The sequence below is a fragment of the Equus przewalskii genome, chromosome 1, assembly GCF_037783145.1.
Source record: "Equus przewalskii isolate Varuska chromosome 1, EquPr2, whole genome shotgun sequence".
NCBI classification, from domain to species: domain Eukaryota; kingdom Metazoa; phylum Chordata; class Mammalia; order Perissodactyla; family Equidae; genus Equus; species Equus przewalskii.
Window position 1 is genome coordinate 76,517,543 of NC_091831.1, and position 20,227 is coordinate 76,537,769.

General features: G+C 36.5%; 1 protein-coding gene across 9 annotated transcripts in view; it reads left to right on the top strand.

Annotated features, from left to right (window-relative positions):
- The window catches only part of ARID4B (AT-rich interaction domain 4B), a 149,039-nt gene extending 132,296 nt beyond the window's left edge, over positions 1-16,743 (top strand). For 6 of the 9 annotated variants that reach the window (XM_008515048.2, XM_070568638.1, XM_070568650.1 and 3 more), the window contains 5 exons: positions 2,134-3,342; positions 6,153-6,266; positions 8,476-8,691; positions 9,922-10,068; positions 14,988-16,743. In XM_008515048.2, the coding sequence (XP_008513270.1) occupies positions 2,134-3,342; positions 6,153-6,266; positions 8,476-8,691; positions 9,922-10,068; positions 14,988-15,115 (1,814 nt within the window). In that variant the 3' untranslated portion in view covers positions 15,116-16,743. Of the gene's footprint in view, positions 1-2,133; positions 3,343-3,741; positions 3,856-6,152; positions 6,267-6,953; positions 7,110-8,475; positions 8,692-9,921; positions 10,069-14,987 lie in introns of all 9 variants that reach the window. The other 3 variants (XR_011524925.1, XR_011524927.1, XR_011524926.1) reach the window with 2 other exon arrangements.
- The last annotated feature ends 3,484 nt before the right edge of the window (positions 16,744-20,227 follow it).

Sequence of the window (20,227 nt, forward strand, 5' to 3'; positions counted from 1 at the left end):
CTATATTGTTGATTTGCACTTCATTCCTTAGTGAGTGTTTTATATAGCCCTCTCTCTTGCTCTCTCACTCCTATATCTATCTCACTGGGGTCAGATAAGCCTTAGTGGGGGGAGAAAAGAAATTAGCAGGTAACTATAAGGAAATATTTTCAAAACTGAGAGACATGAACTTTAAATTGAAAGAGTCCATCAAGTACCTCATAAATTAATGAAGAGCCATGCCATAGTACATTATTATGAATTTATAAAATACCAGGAATAAAAAATCATCACAGAGGAATGAGAAGACAAATAAAAGTAGTGTTTTCAACACTGTAAGTAAAGGAGCAATACCTTCAAAATTTTGAAAGAAAATAATTTTCAACTTAGAATTCTGTATTTGGTTAAACTAACTATCAAACAATGAAGTTTGAGGGTAAGGATATATTCAGACTTGTAAGGACAAAGAGTATTTACCTCCCATATACCCTTTTTAGGAAACTATTAGATGATGTACTCCAACACAGTATGGGAATAAACCATGAAAGAGGAAGCTGTGAGATTCATTTGACAGTGGGTCTAGGTCAAGAGAAAGCAGTGACGGGGATTCCTAGGATGATAGCCGTTAGAGCAGACACAGAGAGCAGCCTGCTAGATGGAGCAGAAAATAGGTCTCTAGAGTAGACAGATTTGGTGAATAAGGGAATTGGATAGAATACTTGACTTAATGGAACAATTGAAATAAATGTGAAAGACATAAAAAAGGAAGACATAGCATGTGTAGAAAAGGACCTATGGAAACTCTTGGAAAAATAAAGGCAATACAAGAAAGGAGATATCAAGTATATTATTTATATCTGCAATGAACCACATTTACATATGTTATAAATACTATATTTAATTAACTAAAAAAGAACTCTATATAAAAAAGAACTCTATATAGAAAGTATGGCAGAAGGGAGATGGACAGAAACAGAAACTTCTCATTGCTTATAGTAAGCTAAACTTCAAAATCAACAAATAGTATATTATTAAGAGAGTTTGGTAGGAACTGTAAGAAAAAATAGTTATAAGACTTTAGATGCTGAGGAGAGAAGAAAAAGAGGAGCTGTTGGTGTTTATTATGAGTCTAAATTTGTTTTAACCATGTATATGTATTGCCTTGATAATTTAAAAAACTCAGTTACGCAGTAGCACATTGGAAAGATTAAATGTTTTTAACCATCTTAATTGTATCAATTATTTTTTACTTTGTTTAACAAACTTAGCTAAAGAACCTACATGGGTTTCTCAAGAGTTCTTGTAGTTAAGATTCTAAATTCTGCGGTCAGATGCCTTAGATTTAGATTTCATCTTGACTTTTTCTAGCTCTTTGGTTTAACTAACCTTTCTAAATCCCAGTCTCCTAAACTATAAAATGGAGCTAATAACAACACATACTCCTACGGTTATTGTGGGATTAAATGAGGTGATCAGTGTGAGGCACGTCAAAGTACCTGGCAGGTAGCAATTTCTCAATTAGATATTATGTTAAAATTATTATATGTATCATATATTTAACATACATATATTTTATTTTTTATACTTAATTGACTTCATTTACTAAATGAACATTTAAGAAATTCTATAAATATTTTTATATAAGGTATCAGTTACTTAATTGTATTGTTCTTTAAAGCATCTATTGTGGAAATCCATTGTTCACAAAATCTTTGAATAATTATTACTACATTGAAAATGAAGGCTATACTTATATGAGAATACAGACCTTGGAGTTAGAACAACCTGGGACTGCATCCTGACTGCACTATTTTCTGCTCGTAACCTAGGAGAGGTTTCTTTTTCATAATCAGCTTTATTGAGGTATAATTTACAGACAAAATTCACAACGTTTATGTTTACAGTTAGATGAGTTTTCGCAAAAGTATACAGTAGTGTAACTACCACTACAGTCATGATATAGAACATTTCCAACATTGGGTGAGTGGCTTAACTTTCTGAAGCTCAGTTTCCTCACTTGTAAGATGGGGCTAAAACCTAACAACTCAAAGTGGCTATTAACGTAGCAGCTAATGTATAAAGTGCCTGGCGTAGAGAAGATGTTGCTACTGTTCTTACCCTACTCATCGTTTTTTCTTCTTTCTTCTTTTCTAGCTTCTGAAAGTTCTGAAGATAGTGAGCAGGAGGATGAGACAAGTGCTCAAGACATAGATAATGGTGGCAAAGAAGAATCTAAGGTCGATCATTTGACCCACACCAGAAATGATCTTATTTCAAAAGAGGAACAGAACAGTTCATCTTTGCTAGAGGAAAATAAAGTCCATGCTGATTTGGTAATATCTAAACCAGTGTCGAAATCTCCAGAAAGAATAAGAAAAGATATAGAAGGATTATCTGAAGATACTGATTATGAGGAAGATGAAGTCACAAAAAAGAGAAAGGATATCAAGAAGGATACCACAGATAAATCTTCAAAGCCACAAGTAAAACGTGGTAAAAGAAGATATTGCAATACAGAGGAGTGTTTAAAAACCGGATCACCTGGCAAAAAGGAAGAGAAGGCCAAGAACAAAGAATCACTTTGCATAGAAAACAGTAGCAACAGCTCTTCAGATGAAGATGAAGAAGAAAAATCAAAAGCAAAGATGACACCAACTAAGAAATACAACGGTTTGGAGGAAAAAAGAAAATCTCTACGGACCACCGGTTTCTATTCAGGATTTTCAGAAGTGGCAGAAAAAAGGATAAAACTTTTAAATAACTCTGATGAAAGACTTCAGAACAGCAGAGCTAAAGATCGAAAAGATGTCTGGTCAAGTATTCAGGGACAGTGGCCTAAAAAAACACTGAAGGAGCTTTTTTCAGACTCTGATACTGAGGCTGCAGCTTCCCCACCCCATCCTGCCCCAGAGGAGGGGCCAGCAGAGGCATCACTGCAGACTGTGGCCGAGGAGGAGAGCTGCTCACCCAGTGCTGAGCTAGAGACACCGCTGCTGGCCACTGCTGATAGTAAGCCTACTGATGAAAAACCAGTGGAAGTGAGTGACAAAAAAGCAGAATTTCCAAGTAGTGGCAGTAATTCAGTGCTAAATACCCCTCCTACTACACCTGAATCGCCTTCCTCAGTCACTGTAACGGAAGCTAGTCGGCAGCAGTCTTCTGTAACAGTATCAGAAACACTGGCTCCAAACCAAGAAGAGGTCCGAAGTATCAAGAGTGAAACTGATAGCACAATTGAGGTAGATAGCGTTGCAGGGGAGCTCCAAGACCTGCAGTCTGAAGGGAACAGCTCGCCAGCAGGCTTTGATGCGAGTGTGAGCTCCAGCAGTAGTAATCAACCAGAACCAGAACATCCTGAAAAAGGTGAGGAGCAAAAAGTATATGTCGCCTTATTTTAGGATTTCCCCTCTTACAGTTTCAGTGATTTCACAGTATCTCTTGTTATAAGATGAGGTGTTTAATTGAAGTACACTTGTGAACGTGGTCAAAATGGAAATTTGAAAGGTAGTTTGAGTAATGAATAGTAGAATGGATTTAAAAGCTTGAGAAGGATTTCATGTCCTTTGCTTGAGCTGTCGGTGACATTTCAGAGTGGACCAGAACACATGCTAGAAATTGCACCCAGGCCCAAATCCAAACCTGTTTGAAAATTCATTATACACCAGTTGACTATATGGCATGAGCAGCTTAAATATATTTCTGTAGCATTGTTTTTGCAATTGTAATGTGCAGTTTCTCACAAACATTTTGATTTATTGACAGACCCCTCCACCCTTAACCAAATACTGTATATAGGGGTTTGGAGCAACCAACTGTCCAGGCACTGCTTTCCTCAGACAACCGTGTCAAACTGATTTTCAAGCCTGACTAACTTGTGTGAGTTTGTAAAGGAATTTGATGCTTTCTTAGATGCATAGCTTCCAAATTGAAGCACCAATGTGTATGTTAATAATATACAGTAATACTTTTTTGATTTTCCGTGAAGTTGTTAAAAGTGGAAATTCAAATTAGTACTTTCCAAGAGTGTTAGTGCCTTTGGCTGGTACCCTAGCTATACTTCGGACATTGTTTTTCTTATGAACCACATCATTCAGGTGTCTTTAAATCAGTATACTCTAAGCTGACAGTTGGCTTTGAAACACACTTGTCCATTGTGAAGATGGAGCACTAGGGTATGGTTTTATATAGCATACCACGTTTTAATATGCTAGCTTTAGGTTTTGGGCTAAGCTTAAAGAGATAAGATCTAGATCAGATTAGTTAATTCCAAGTTTCCTCACACAAATCTTTTTTTCCTTTTTCTGGCTTTATTGAGATATAATTGACATAATATTCTCACACAAATCTTGTCTTAAAATATTTCTATTTTTGAAATAAATATTAAGTAAAAGATATAGTTGCAATTAAATTAGGATGTTCTTTGTTTATTTCACATTTACACATACAGCTACTATGATTATGTTTGTGTGTCGTACTGTCTCATGGAACTGAATTATCCAGGCATAAATAGAGTATTCTTCAAAATTAAAGAAGCTTTTATCACAGGTGATTAGAGAAGCTTTCAACACTAATATGATAAAGTTTTAGTAATTATAATTTTTAAGAGATTGTACCATGTTCCTCATATCTTTTGAAAGATTAAAATATTTTTTTAAAAAAGAGGTGTGTTAGCTTGTCTTCTGATAGAGTAAGTCAACACTGACCTTTTTGAATCTTCATCTTGACTAGGTTAAAAAGTAAGCAACTTGAGAACTACTCCCAAATTTGGGGTAACAGCGACTGTCTGTTTTATCAAATCAAAGCATATGGTATTTTTTAGAATTTATCTCTCTTCAGAAATAAATTCTTAAGCACCTATTTCATATGCCCTCATTTTAATAAATTTGTTTACTGATATTAGAAAATTCGCATTACGTTAAAAGTAAAAATGTAAGTTTTATGATTTAGATTTAGGATTTCCCTCCAATTTAGTCTACATTAAGCTTTTTATTTCTTGTAGCTTAAAGTATCAGAATTAAAGTTTCTTAGAAACCTAGCAATTATTTTTAAGTTTCTGTGCTTCAATATAGTCAATATCTAAATCACCTTCTTTATGTTTCAAATAGCATTCGGAAAAGTTATCAGTGAAAAAGAAAACTAGGAAGTTGTAATCAAAACAGTTGATAGCCTGCTCCATTTTGATCAAGGAAGCCATGATTTATATACTCAAAGTTGATTTTACCATTGGTAACAGGACTAAGAAACATTTTTGTAGCAAATGTGGCATAATTTTATCATGCTATTAATTATGTCCTTATAGTGTCTGACATTGGAACTGAATAGAGATAGGACTTGATTAATCTCTAGAAAAAGAGCTTACTGTACAGTCTGGGAGAGAATACATATAATTAGAGAGAGAGAGAGAAATATATAGCAGATGCTGAGGACCAAATCAGTAGTACAGAAAAATATATGGAAACAACACTTTATATTAGTGATTAATCACTGAAGCCTCGGCAACAGGGAAGGGCTTAGTGAAGATGTAGGATTCAGGCGAGTCCTTGAAGAAAGGGAGACATTTGTAATTTTCGGGTTTATTTCCTACCAAGAAGGTGAAATCTTTCTTAGAACTACTATACTGGATTTGTAAATGGTATATGTATTCACCAGTGCCCTGAGAGCTAAGTTATTGTGGAAATAAACTTGTAATATAAGTAAATGAATTACTGCTAAAATTTATCCCAGTAATATCCTATCACTTAAAAATTATATTAGTATCATTATAAGAGATATAATTAATATTTTAACTGGTAATTAAATGTTAATATTTCGGTTTTATTGAATTTTAACAAATTTGGCTTTTTATTTTCAGCATATACGTGTTTTTGAATTACTAGATTTATAAACTCCTAGTACTAAATTGAGAACTGTTTTCAGTTTATCTGATTTTTCTAAGAAGGATGTGTATACTTTGTTTTTTTTAAAAACTCTAACTTTTATTATGTGCAGTAATTCAGCTCATTAATGACAATTTGTTTAAAAAATTATAGTAATTTCTATGATAATCTATAAACCTTCTGAAGAACGTGTGTAGTTTCAGAATTGTCCTATGCTTCAAAAATGTGGAACTAATTTATACCTAGAGAAAGCTTGATTTTATTTTTTTTTACTTAATAATTTCTTTCCCATCACAGCTTGTACAGGTCAGAAAAGAGTGAAAGAAGCTCAGGGAGGAGGAAGTTCATCAAAAAAGCAGAAACGAAGCCATAAAGCAACAGTGGTAAACAACAAAAAGAAGGGAAAAGGCAGTAAGTGTGAAAACTCTAATGTTTTAAATATAGAGATAATGGCAGATACAATTTTTACCCACTAAGAAAAGGGTATTCAGGATATGGGTTATTTCAACATTTTGATTTTGTCTCTACTCTCAAAAAAGGCAGACAGAAGTCTTCTGAACCTAGGTAAATTTTAGGATTAACCAGTTTAGTATTGTTCAGCAGCAGTATTGATTGCTGATGAATGATCAGGTAATCCTTTTTAAAATAACAGCCAATATACTATAAAATCAACATCTTTCTGTTAGTTTTATGATCCACAGTTCTTTCCATTTGCCATTCATAGTGGAGTAGTTGAATTGCCATTCAATGTGTCTCACATTTTATGAAATACTTTAATTATATATTATTTTTATTACAGTGGAATTGATTGCTTTGTAATTCTTAAAGGCAAAATCAGCCTAGAAGAGAACAATCAAGATAGCTGTACAGCTATAATTCCAACAACTCCAATCTACCTCCTTTATCTTTGGTACCCCAAACTATGTGCCCAAGAGCAGTAGTTTGGTTAATTATGCTCCAACTAAAGACTTAACTTTAGCACTGACTCTGTTCATCAACCTACAAGAATATACTGTGTTTCTCCTGAGAGCTGCACGTTTTATCTCTCTTCTGTAGACAAAGCGAGAAGCAGAAAATATGTAAAGAATTTTTTTTCAGGTGCCCCACACTGACCTCCTGCTGCTCTTCCAGGAGACTCCTGCCACCTCCACTGCCTGACCTTTGCTATCGGCCGGCTTGGCTGCACTTCAGTGCAGAAAAGGGTTATGCGGCCAGCTCCCCGAGGTTCTGCTGAGCCCATATGACTTCCAGGCGGTGAATATGGCATCCCTCGGGGCCCCGGGCGGCTGTGCTCAGCAAGGCCCTGAAAGCCAGGCTGAGGCAGACCACTGCATCAGAGTGGGGCCAAGCCTTGGGTGGCTTAGCTAGGAGCTGCCAGGGCTTCCAGAGCAGCAGTGGGGTGCTGGGAGGGGATTCATTTAAGGTAAACATAAAAGAGTGGTGGAGTTTCTTTATTCCCAAAATGTCACAGTGGCAGGAAGTGCCATGTACCTTTCCTACCTGGGGCACTTTTCAGGCTTGCGAGCCTAACTGTACTTTGTTGGGTAGCTGTTGTTAAATGAAGAATCAATAAATATATACCAAATTGATTATCAATTATTTGGAGTAACTGACAGAATATTTAGTGTTTTATATTACACTATTATGTTTTTGTCTTTAAGACTTTACCATTTAAATGACATTTCCTAAGAGGGCTCATCTTCAATAAGTGAATTAACAAAGTCCTATAATTTAGAGAGAGAGTGGTTGACCGTATTCTCCCGTTTTAATTATTGGGCTTACACCTTGGTAAATCAGAATGAGGAAACTATGAGAATAATTAAGTAAAGTGAATTAGCTCTCATGGAATCTAAAATAATACTTTGTGCCCCAAAAGATGTAATTTCTAGAAATATCAATCCCATCGGCTGTTCACATGGTTAACTGTCAAGGTGTAAGCGTTTCTATTCTTGTACTGAGGCTTTCATCAGCAAAGGCAGATATAACCTAATTATTACATAGACTTCTGAATTCTTCATAAATTCCTGAATGTATTTACCAGGGTAAAACTGATGGTTTATTTTAGTCCACAAGCTACACTGTAGGAGTTACCTAAGAAATTCGTTGGATGTATCAAATTTTAGGGTTTATTCCCAAAGAATTCTTCATTGACTATGATGATCATGCATCATTGTTTGTTTGTGGCCAAAGGAGTAGCAAAGTGTTACATGTGCACAATCTAAAATAGTAAAATTAGGAAGTTCCTATAATGAGCTATTTTTAAAAATGCTGTATTTTATTTTATATCTATTAACATAATAGAATAAAAACTCATTCAAATAACTACTGTATATTTGACACATCTGCCAGGTATAATGGAAAATTAGTTTGAGTGTTTTTTAAGAAAATATGATTTGCAATTCAGGTAAGAGTTTTTGGTTTTGTTTTTGTTTTCCTTAACTGAGGTGCTGCTGCATTTGTACTTGATGATTTTCCAGGTTTTTAGACAGGGTCTGTAAAGCAAGTTGTTTCCTGTAGTAATAAATTCAAATGGTTAATTTTAAATTTTCCACTAAAATCTCTGAAAAATTCTATTTTACTTTTCTATTTACTAATGCTTTTCTTTTTATTTCTCTTTCAGCAAACAGTAGTGATAGTGAAGAACTTTCTGCTGGTGAAAGTGTAACTAAGACTCAGCCAGTCAAATCAGTTTCCGCTGGAATGAAGTCTCATAGTACCAAATCTCCTGCAAGGATGCAGTCTCCAGGAAAATGTGGAAAGAATGGTGATAAGGATCCTGATCTCAAGGAACCCAGTAATCGATTACCCAAAGTTTACAAATGGAGTTTTCAGATGTGTAAGTGACATATTAAATCAGTAGTTAAGTGGTAGAGCCCTCATCCTAGTAACTCTTGATGCTAGTAACTCTGAAAAAGAGGCTCTAACCACATTTAAGAGACATAATAACCAATTGCAATGTAGAGTCCTTACTTGGATCTTGATTTGAATAAAGAAATTGCTAAAAGAAAATTTTTAAGGCATTTGAGGCAAATATCAACATTGATAGATATTTCTGATATGATGTCAGAAATTTGCTTTGAAATTATCTGGTGTAGGGGTGGGGAGTTAACGGGGACATAAATAAGACACGATTTGCCCTGATTGCTCATTTGTGAAGCTGGATGATAGGTGTATGGGGCTACATTATACTTACTCTCCGTACTTTTGTATATATGAGAAATCTTCATAATAAAAATTTTTTGAAAAAAAGAGACTACTCCAGAGTTTCTCACACAGAGAAATATTCTTAGAGATTTAAAACTGCTTTAGAATTTTTTTTCTTTTTCTTTCTTCCTTTCTCCCTCCCTCCCTCCCTCCCTCCTTCCTTCCTTCCTTTTTTTTTTGGTGAGGAACATTAGCCCTGAGCTAACATTTGTTTCCAATCCTGCTCTTTTTTTGCTTTGAGGAAGACTAGCCCTGAGCTGATGTCTGTGCCAGTCTTCCTCTGTTTTATATGTGGATCACTGCCATAGCATGACTGATGGGGGGGTGTAGGTCCACACCCAGGATCCAGACCCGCAAACCCAGGCCGCCGAATTGGAGCATGCCAAACTTAACCACTAGGCCACAGGGCCAGCCCCTAGAATTTTTGAAAAAAGTTTAAAAGTTATACATACTCAAAAAAAATCTGAAAAGGAACAAAAAAAGGACAAAAGAGAATAATTTATCTGTAGTTCTGACATTAAAAAATATATATAAAATTTTAACATTTTGTTGTCCTTCCAGTCTTATTTCTAAGTATGATTTTTAATGATATGCTGTGGTGATCCTGTACATGAATGTGAAATTTTTAGCATACATGTTTAGATCATAAGGCGTTTCATTCTACACATTCATTCAACAAATATTGTGCATATGTTATGTGCTGGGCATTGTTCTAAACTAGAGAAAAAATCTTAGGGAAAAAATATTTTATAAGCCTTATTTTTATGTCTTGACCTTATTCTACAACGACACTATGTTTTCTCTCTTTTATAAATTAAAATTCTGTCAAAAATACATATTAATGAAAGTTTTAAATTCACAGCGGACCTGGAAAATATGACAAGTGCCGAACGCATCACAATTCTTCAAGAAAAACTGCAAGAAATCAGAAAACATTATCTGTCATTAAAATCTGAAGTAGCTTCCATTGATCGGAGGAGAAAGCGTTTAAAGAAGAAAGAAAGAGAAAGTAAGTGTTTTTACCTTACTTTACTTAAGCATAAAACAGTTTATGATTCTGCAGTTAGACTCACATGAGTTTTTATCTGTGTATCTTCAGGAAAGTTCTTTAATCCCTCTGCCTTATTTTGCTCATCTGTAAAATGGGAAAATTCATCTAAAGAAGAAATTGTCTCAAATCATAATGTTCACTTTCATAGAGTTTACAATCTGTCCCCCAAAACCTAATGAGATTTTGGCTAGCGAAAAACAGATGGAGTGATGTTAAGGCCGTGATTAAATGGATTGTGTTAGATTATACGTGGTCAGGACATTTTCATTGAGACATGAATGACTAGAGGAAGCGAGAGAAGTTAAAACCTGAGGGAAAAGAGTGGTCTCAGTCTGCTCGGGCCGCCATAACAAAGTACCACAGACTGGGCGGCTTAAACCATGTAAGCGTATTTTCCCACAGTTCCCACGTCTGAAGTCCAAGATCAAGGTGTGGGCAGGTCTGGTGTCTCTGAGGCCTCTCTCCTTGGCTTGCGGATGCCTCCCTTCTCATGGTGTCCTCACATGGCCTTTCCGCTACACGGGGAGCTAGAATCTCAAGTGTCTCTTCCTCTTCTTAGAGGGATACCAGTCCTATTGGATTAGGGTTCCACGCTTATGACAGCACTTGACCTTAATTATCTCCCTAAAGGCCCTGTCTCCAAACACAGTCACATTAGGAGTTAGGGCTTCCACATAGAATTTTCGGGTGACATAATTCAGTTCATAACAGGGTTCTAGGCAGAGAGAACAGCAAGTATTTCCTAAGATGGAGTTTCTCAAATTTGTAACTATTGACATTTTGGGCCAGATAATTCTTTGCTGTGGGGGGCTCTCCTATGCACTGTAGGATCTTTAGCAGTATCTCTGGCCTCTACCTGCTGGATGCCAGCAGCATCCCACAATTGTGACAACCAAAAATGTCACCAGACATTGCCAAATATCCACTAGGGGGCACTGTCACCCAGATTGCAATTAACCGCTCTAAGGTAGGAGTGCACTTTCAGGAGCAGAAAGAAAACCATCGTGGTAAGAAAGTGGTAGAAATACCAGCTAGGTAAGCAGAAGTCAAATCATGTGGGGCCTTGTAGGCCAGGATGAGGAGTTTAAATTTTGTTCTAAGTGAGATGCATAGCTGTTTGAAGTTTAGAGCAGGGAGATGACATGATCGATTTATAGTTTTTTAAAGATCATTGTTTGCCATGTGGACAGTAGACTCTAGAGGGGCAATGGTAGAAGCAGTGTTGAATAGGGAGCCCATTGCAGTAGATATAGTAGACGATACTGACTTGGAGTAAGATGGTTTCAATAAAGATGGAGAGCAATTAATGTTGACTTAACAGCACTTCCTGATGGATCAGATGTGGTAGATGAAAGAAAGAGAGCAATGAAGGATGACTTGTAGGTTGTTGGCTGAAACAACTGGATACTTGGTGCCACTACTGGAAATGAGGAAGGCCTAGAAAAGACAAGATTGTAGGTTGGGGAGCACAGAAAGGATCAGTCATTCTGTTTTAGATATATTACTTTTTTTTTTTTGGCAAGGAAGATTGGCCCTGAGCTAACATTTGTTCATCTGTTGCCAATCTTCCTAGTTTTGCTTGAGGAAGATTGTTGATGAGCTAACATCTGTGCCAGTCTTCCTCCATTTTGTATGTGGGGACACCATCACTGCATTGCTTGATGAGTGGTGTGTAGGTCCATGCCTGGGATCCAAACCTGCGAATCCTGGGCCACTGAAGTGGAGCTTAACCATGAACTTAACCACTACGCCACTGGGCCAGCCCCTATGTTACCTTTCTTAAATGAAGTTTTTAATTGAGGTAACATTGGTTTATAACTTTATATAAATTTCAGGTATACATCATTATATTTCAGTTTCTTTGTAGACTACATCGTGTTCACCACCCAAAGTCTAAGTGTCATCCATCACTGTACACATGTGCCCTTTTACCCCTTTTGCTTTCCCCCTCCTCCCTTCCCCTCTGGTAACCACCAATCTATTCTCTGTATCTATGTATTTGTTTGTTGTTGTTTTAATCTTCCACATATGGGTGAAATCAAACGTATTTGGCTTTCTCTTTCTGACTTATTTCGATTAGCATAATGCCCTCAAGGCCCATCCTTGTAGCCATGTTACTTTTTGAAATGCCTACTTGGCATCCAAGTGGAGATGTCAGGTAGAGAGTGGGATATGTAAGTTTATAGCTCAGGTGCAAAGTCAGGATTAGAGATATAGTTTTCAAGTCATTGGTATATCTATAGTATAATAATTATTGCAAGTGTTTTTTTAAGCCCCAGTCCTTGAGTAAATCATCTAGGAAAGAAATGTGAATAGAAAAGAAAAGAAGGACAGCTTGGGGCAAGGCAGCTTTTAGAGGTGGGGCTGAGAAGGAGAAGATAGAACCAGCAAGGCTTGAGAAGGAGTAACCTTGAATGAAGAAAAGCAGGAGAGGAGGCCAAGAAAAGAGTTTGAGGAGGAGGGGAGTGCCGTCAGCTATTTCAAGTGCTGCTGAAAGGCCAGGGATGTGGTTGGTGGCTTGACAATGCTGGAATCATTGGTGGCCTTTTCAGGAGAAATCTCAGTGAGCTGTGCAGCTAGAAGCTGGATTGAAGCTGGTTGAGGAGAGAGTGGGAGATGAGGAAGTGGAGACGGTGACCCTAGGAAAATCTTGAGTTTTGCTATGAAGGGGAGCAGAGAAATGGGATACTAGGGGTCGGGGAGGGAGACAGTGTCATTGTAAACTTAGAACTTTGCCTCCCTTACTCTCTTCTTTTTCCACTATTACCATCCTCTGAAACACTTTCATTTTTGTTTTGTTTTCTTTTTCTTCAGACAAATTTTCCTCCTTTTGTCTTCCGCTGTCTTAATAACTCCTTCAGCTCTCTCCACCTCTGTCTAGGCTTTTTAATTTGTAGGGTGGGTGAAAATCTGTCTGAGCTATGGAGTATTTGATAAGAATTTAAATGTTAATATATAGAAAGCATATACAGAAGCATTCTGTCAAAAGAAGGGGATCACAGTTTTATGTGTTTGATACCATGTAATCATTTAAAAATAATTAAAAATCAATTATAATAAGCACACTGCTATTTAAGTGCTTGTACTAGAGCTCCTCACTCTTAAGTAATCTAAGCCTTTTTATAGGTGTTTTCTATGTAATAAGACATCTATCGAGAAACATCTCCTTTAAAACAGTGTTTGTAGATGAGGTCACCACAAATTCTCTAAAGTAAGTAATTCTGATAAATAGATGCTTTCTCTGGAGAGTTAGCATTAAAAGTCAGTTCCTAAATACTATTAAAATATCAATAGAAAGATGACTATTCTGATTACCAAAGAAATGCAAATCAAATGGGGTACTATTCCTAGCAAAAAAAATTGTAACTGAAGCCAGTGCTAGGAAAATATAATGAAATTCCTATCTTTATGCATTGCTGGAAACAATGGCAAAACTGTCTTGGAAAACAGTTTGACTTTGTGTTGGGAGAACTAGCTAACTCCAGTTCTGAGAAGTTAATAGATGCCATGGAAAAATACGTAGCCACAAAGAAGTTTGTTAGATAATACTTATACTAGCAGATAGAAATCATTAAATTATATTATCAAGTGATATAGTATATTGATGAAAAATAAGACATTTAAAATTTTATAATGCTCAAAATATTTATGATGTTGGTAACAGCAAAAGACTAAAAATTAAATGTTGCAATTCATAAATATAGTGCAATACTATTCGCCTTTGAAAAGAAAAGGAGGTAGATCTATATATGTACTGATAGGCAACAATCTAAGATAGATTGGTAAGTGGAAAAAAAATCAAGAGTCAGACTATACTGTGCTTCCACTTGTGTTTTTAAAAGAGGAGTTATAGCTATACATTTAAAATTTGCAAATCTTATCTGTAGATTCTGGAGATAAAATTCCTCTAGAACAGGAGTTGCAAACATTTTCTGTAGAGACAGATAGTCAATATTTTGGGCTTTGTAGGCCAGATGGTCTCTTTAGAAGTCCTTGACCCTTCCACTGTAGGTGTGAGATATGCCATAGGCAAGAGGTAAACAGGTAGGCATGACTGTGTTCCCAAAAAATTTTTTTAACAAGAACAGCTGGGCCAGATTTGGCCCGGGGCAGTAATTTGCCTGCCCTATTGTAGAATTTTAAAGACTGTGAAGCAATTGGTAACAGTGGAGAGGGGAATTTCGAAGATTAGATAGATGAGAAGGAGACTTGCTTTTCCACCTTACATCCTAAACTGAATGAATTTTTTTTACCTTGTGATATATTCCTTTTAAAAAGTTTTTTTGAACACTAATTTAGAACACTGAGAATTTCCCTCAGGAAAATAATGTGCCATTTGCTTTGTAAACCAAATGGAGGAGAATGTAGTAGTTGAGCTATGGGCCTTTTGTTCCAACTTTAAGGAGCAGTTAGTCTTCCATTCTCATCATCATTTAAATTCAGAAGAAACTTCAAACACAGAAAGATGTAGGAATTAGAGGGGGGGAAAAGATTTTGGGGTAGATTACAGATTTTTTCTATTGGATTCAAAGCTCTTCTGGACATTTGTTTCATTATTACAGAAAGTCTATTTTCTGTTTCATTTCCATGTCCTAATAGACTGGGCACATGATTTTTGTTTTTTCCTCTGATCCATGTGGGAGCGTTCCCTGGTCTATCCTTTTTCATTACTTGGCCTGTAGTTTGGCACTGTCTAGCTACTTGAGATACACGAGGTTTTCCTTTCTTTGCATTATGGTATTGTGGGAACTGACTGCTCTTGTAAAGGAAATGATTTTGGAGAGTACAAGAGAATTTTAGAGGACTGGTGTTTTCTTTCTCTCTCTTGTTGTATATACGCTTTATTAAGCTGTTGGTTTGGTTTCCCTTTTCCGTAGGTGCTGCTACATCCTCATCCTCTTCTTCACCTTCATCCAGTTCCATAACAGCTGCTGTTATGTTAACTTTAGCTGAACCGTCAATGTCTAGCGCATCACAAAATGGAATGTCAGTTGAGTGCAGGTGACAGCAGGACTTGCTACAGCACTTTGCACTTAATGGCTGTTGAGGGCCACGTCTTTTTTTATACTGCACAGTGGCACAAAAAAAAAATCAGACAAGCACTATTTTCTATTTAAAAATTGTTTCTTGACAAGCTGACTTGGCACTTAAGTGCACTTTTTTTATGAAGAAAAAGTACAATGAACTGCTTTTCCTCAAGCAATAATTGTTTCCAACTTGTCCGGGAATTGTGTGTCTGGTAACTTGAAGGCCTTCCACTGTGGCAAATGGAGGCTTTTCACTGCCTGTAGAGACAATACAGTAAGCATAGTTATTGGGTGGGCCAGAACATGTTGAGATAACTTACTGTATATGTATTCCCTTGTATTTTGTTAAAGCTGGAACATTTGATATTTTTCCATTTATTTATGAAAAAATATGAACCTATTTTCATTTGTACAAGCTAATTGTTTTTTAAAGCAAGTCACCTTAGGGTGGCTTTAATTGTATAAGTCAAGCACATGTACTAAATTCAAAACCTGCAGTTAACAGGATATTATACATCAATCCTGGTAACCAAATATTAAAGATTCTCTTTAAAAAAGACTGAACATGTTTACAGGTTTGAATTAGGCTAAAAGGTCTTACAGTGGCTTTTCATGCCCCTTCAGATTGGAATGGAACTACTGTACTTTGCCATTTTTCTATAAATCAGTATTTTTTTTTAATTTTGATATAATACATTGTGTGAAAAAAGAAAATGGCTAATAAACTGTATTAAATCTTAAACAATGTATAAAGATTGTACTTAGCCAGTTCAAAGTGTATATTTATTCATAATGAATTATAACAGTTATATTTTTGTGTTTTCTTGTAAATGTTTCTTTTTCCTTAAACAGATAATTCATTTGTATTGCTTATTTTATTATGAGCTACAACAAGAGGACTTCAGGAACAAGTAAACTCTATTAGTATGGTTCAAGATTGTTGATATGAACTGTCTCAAAAGGATGGTTGTTATTTTAAGTATAAATAGCTAATCGGGGTGGTAGGCCTATAAAATTAAATGCCTTGTATAAAATCCAAAATGAACGCAAAATTGTTTTCACTTGTATTGACTTTATGTTGTATGATTCCAATCTCTGTTCTGTTTGGCACTTGTATTTAATTCTACACCTTTGTAAGACATTTGTATATTGCGGATGTGTTCATTCAAGCTATTTAATACCTGGCACTGTTAATACACAGTACTTTACTGTACAGACTGTTTTACTGTTTTAATTGTAGTTCTGTGTACTTTTTTTGGATGGAGCTGGCATGTTTTATTTGTTTTCTGGCAATACGATGTGAGAATTTCGAAGCGTTTTGTTGTAGATGCTAACGTGTCAGAATCCTTTACATTCAACTTTTCTAGGAAAAGCATTTTCAGTCTTGTAGTGTGTGCTTACAGTAACTAATTTTGTTGAAAATGGTTTCAAGTTACTCAAATTTGTACAGGACTGTAAAGAGTTGTTGACAGCAAAACGTTGAAGAAAAAGCTTATAGAATAAAAGCTATAAAGTATATATTAGGATCTGCAAACAATGAAGAATTATGTAATATATTGTACAAATGTAAGCAAAGGCTCTGAAATAAAATGCCATAGTTTGTGAATCTTTGATTTTGTTTCTAAAAGATTAAGTAATATTAGTTCATTTCTGTATCTGATGTCTGACTGGAACATATATCTCCAGCATGTATTATCACAAGGGGTTAATTGACATATAAAAAGAGAATATTCCACCTATAAAAATTAAAAGTCCATTAACCAGATACAGGATTTATTAGGCATTCTTATATCTTTTTTTGTTTGGTCTTTTTTTGGTGAGGAAGATTGGCCCTGAGCTGACATCTGTGCCAATCTTCCTCTATTTTTTGTATATGAGACGCCACCAGAGCCTAGCTTGACGAGCAGTGTGTAGGTCCGTGCCTGAGATCTGAACCCGTGAACCCCGGGCTGCCAAAGGGGAGCATGCAAACTTAACTGCTATGCCACTGGGCCAGCCCCATTCTTTTTTTTCTTTTTCTTGTAAGATTTTATTTTTCCTTTTTCTCCCCAAAGCCACTTGGTACATAGTTGTATATTTTTAGTTGTGGGTCCTTCTAGTTGTGGCATGTGGGATGCCACCTCAGCATGGCTTGATGAGTGGTGCCATGTCTGTGCCCAGGATCCAAACCGGTGAAACCCTGGGCTGCTGAAGTGGAGCATGCAAACTTAACCACTCTGCCACGGGGTCGACCCTGGCCCCATTCTTATATGTTATTAAATCATACACTATTTTGCTTTAGTCTGAACATGAATACTTATGACTTGGAGGTTTATCTAAAGAAGAAAAAGTTTTTTGAAAAATTTTTTTCTTTAATACTTCAAACCATTACCAGCAGCTTTTCTTTTTTCTTTCTTTTTTTTTAAGTCTTTTAGTTGGAGCTTTGTAGGTCTCTCATACTTTTAGTGCACTCTACCCCCATTGTACATTGGAATCACCTGGGCATTGTTAAAACAGCAGTCAGTACTCAGGCCCCACCCTCAAAGAGCTGTTTTTAATATTGGACTGGGATGGTACTTGGATGTTGATCTTTTCTTAAAGATCTCCAGTGATTTTAATATGTGTCTCGGTAGAAAACCACTGTTTTACTCTAAACTTTTAAAATCAATAGTTTTTTGTCTCATTTAGTGAATGTTCCACCAAAAGAAAAATACTTTAAAACAAAAAGAAAATATTCTTTAAAACAAAAAGAAAATAAACTTTTTTAAGGCCTAAAAAGCTCAAATGTGTATTTTTAAAAGCACCTTCGCAATGACCCTTTATTTTCACTGAAATTAGTTGAACTTTTAAAGATTGAGTTTTAAAATTTGTAGAACACTCTCTCCCAACATCAAGTCCTGGAATACTGGTCCTTGGAAATACTCTGAGAACTTATTACCAAATATATTTTGGAAATGTCATATAAAGCACATTCCCTTCTTAAAGATTCAGTGTATGCATATTAAAAACTTTGAGAAGGCCTCTGAAGGGACATCTGGCCTTCTTCCTTTATCCTACTGTTTTCAGTGTTAACTGATTGTGAAGCCCTGTTTTTCGAGGAACTCCTAGTATCACCTACTTGGTGTATTACAGAAATAGTGCTCTGTAGGCGAATGATTCCAAACTCTCAGAGTTGGGCTTTATACCTTTGGGCTTCTCTGACCTCCTACCTGCCTATTCTTCTGTCTTCCCACCTTCTCCAGAAGTCTGTGAATTTCATGGTATTATCAGAATTTGCCTTTTTTTCCCCTGGTCACCTAAACTACATCTTAGCAACCTAGTTTACAATCTATAATAAGATGGTATTAGGTTCACAGTGTTCTCCAAAACCTCTTTTTCCTACTGAAATAACCCGAGGGTAAGGTCTTGTAATTTTCTTCTCCTGGAGAGATTGGGGGAGGTGGAACAGATTCCATGAAACCTCTAACGTTTTTCACAAAATCATTTTCGTCTGTATTTTTATATGAAAAGAGTTCTTACATTTCAAGAAACTCTTCAAAGGGGTTAGTGATCTATAAATGGCTGAAAACCAGTTCTTAATGGCAATGGGGATAATTTTTTAACCATCTCCAACCACAGCATCTTTCATACTCCCTAATTCTTTTCCTCAGAAGTGTGTGCTGCCTTTCATTTTCGGTGAGTCCATTAGTCCACCTTTCTTCTGATTTTAACCTCCTATTTAGGGATTTGGGGCTAATATTGTATGATGGGTTTTGTACGTATAAGATGTAATCCCCTAGAGGAGTAGTTTCATGGTTTAGTTGTGGAGGTAATATGAGACATAATAAAATTAAGTGCTAAATTGTGTGGTCAGGGAAAACAAGTGCATGAGTTTAAAAGGGACATACAAGAATCATGATGACTGGTAGTGACAAACAGGAGATGCAAACCTTAAGATTCAAGGGAGATTCATCTGGAAATGGCATGTGTAGGCTAGAGAGGAGAGGAAGAGTCAGGAAGGCCAGATGTGATGAGGTTGCAGTGCTCCAGAAAGGAAGTGATTCTTGGAGTAATGTTAGGGAGAGGGGAAGGAATGGGATGGGAGGCATTCTGAAGAAAAAAATGAATAGAATTTCTTAATTGGACTGTACAGGACAAATGGAGATGCTCGAGTTGCAAATATGGACCGTTGGGTTCTTCTCATCTTTATGAGATACCACAAGGTCACAATTATGGGAAACCAACGTACGGGACTTGGAAATCAAAACCAGGGCCAACAGTTGAATGTTATGGGTTTTTTCCATCAACTTATAATGTGGGCTATGAAAGGTCACACATATTCCCAATGACTGCTATGAAGCAGCTTTCAAAAAGCAAGTCTGTTCCCAAAGGTTCAAAGTTAAATCCTATTTTACCATCAAAACTACTGAATTCAATGATCTATCCAATGATAATCTAATATTTATCTCATTACCTAAAAGACAACTTACCAAATATCCACCAGGTACAGTTAATAGCAATACAGAATACAGGACAAATAAGACACCCATTCACATTTAGAAAGACTGTGTAAATAACGCTAATGCAAGTATGCTGGAAGTTTGGAAAAATAATCTCTCTATTGTAAATTTGTTGTTAGTGCCTTCAAATCATTTCGACTCCTAGTGACCCTGTGTACAGCAGAGCTGAAGGCTGCCAGGTCTGTTTGCGCCATCCTCTCACCTTCCTTCGCTCGGGAAGTTCCGCTAAAATCTGCCCGCCACAGGTGACCCTGCTGATAGTTGAGTTTTCAGCATCACAGCAACACGCAGCTGCCACAGTGTGACATCCGACAGGCGGATGGTGCGGTTCATTCATCTGACTGGGAAACGAATGCAGGCTGCAGCAGAGAAAGCGCCAGATCTTACTCACTAGACCACCAAGGCTGGTTTATAGCAGGGAAATTTCCGTAAGTGACGTAGTATGTGAGCTGGGCCCTGAAGGATGGGTACAATTTTACCGGTGAAAATGAGGGGTAAAGAGGGGGGCAGTTGTGGGGGAAGGAATAACAAGGTGGCGGAAAAAAGCAGGCTACAATATAAGGATTTGGAGGGAGGTTAGTCTGGGAAGGTGGGCTGAGAAAACAGCATCAA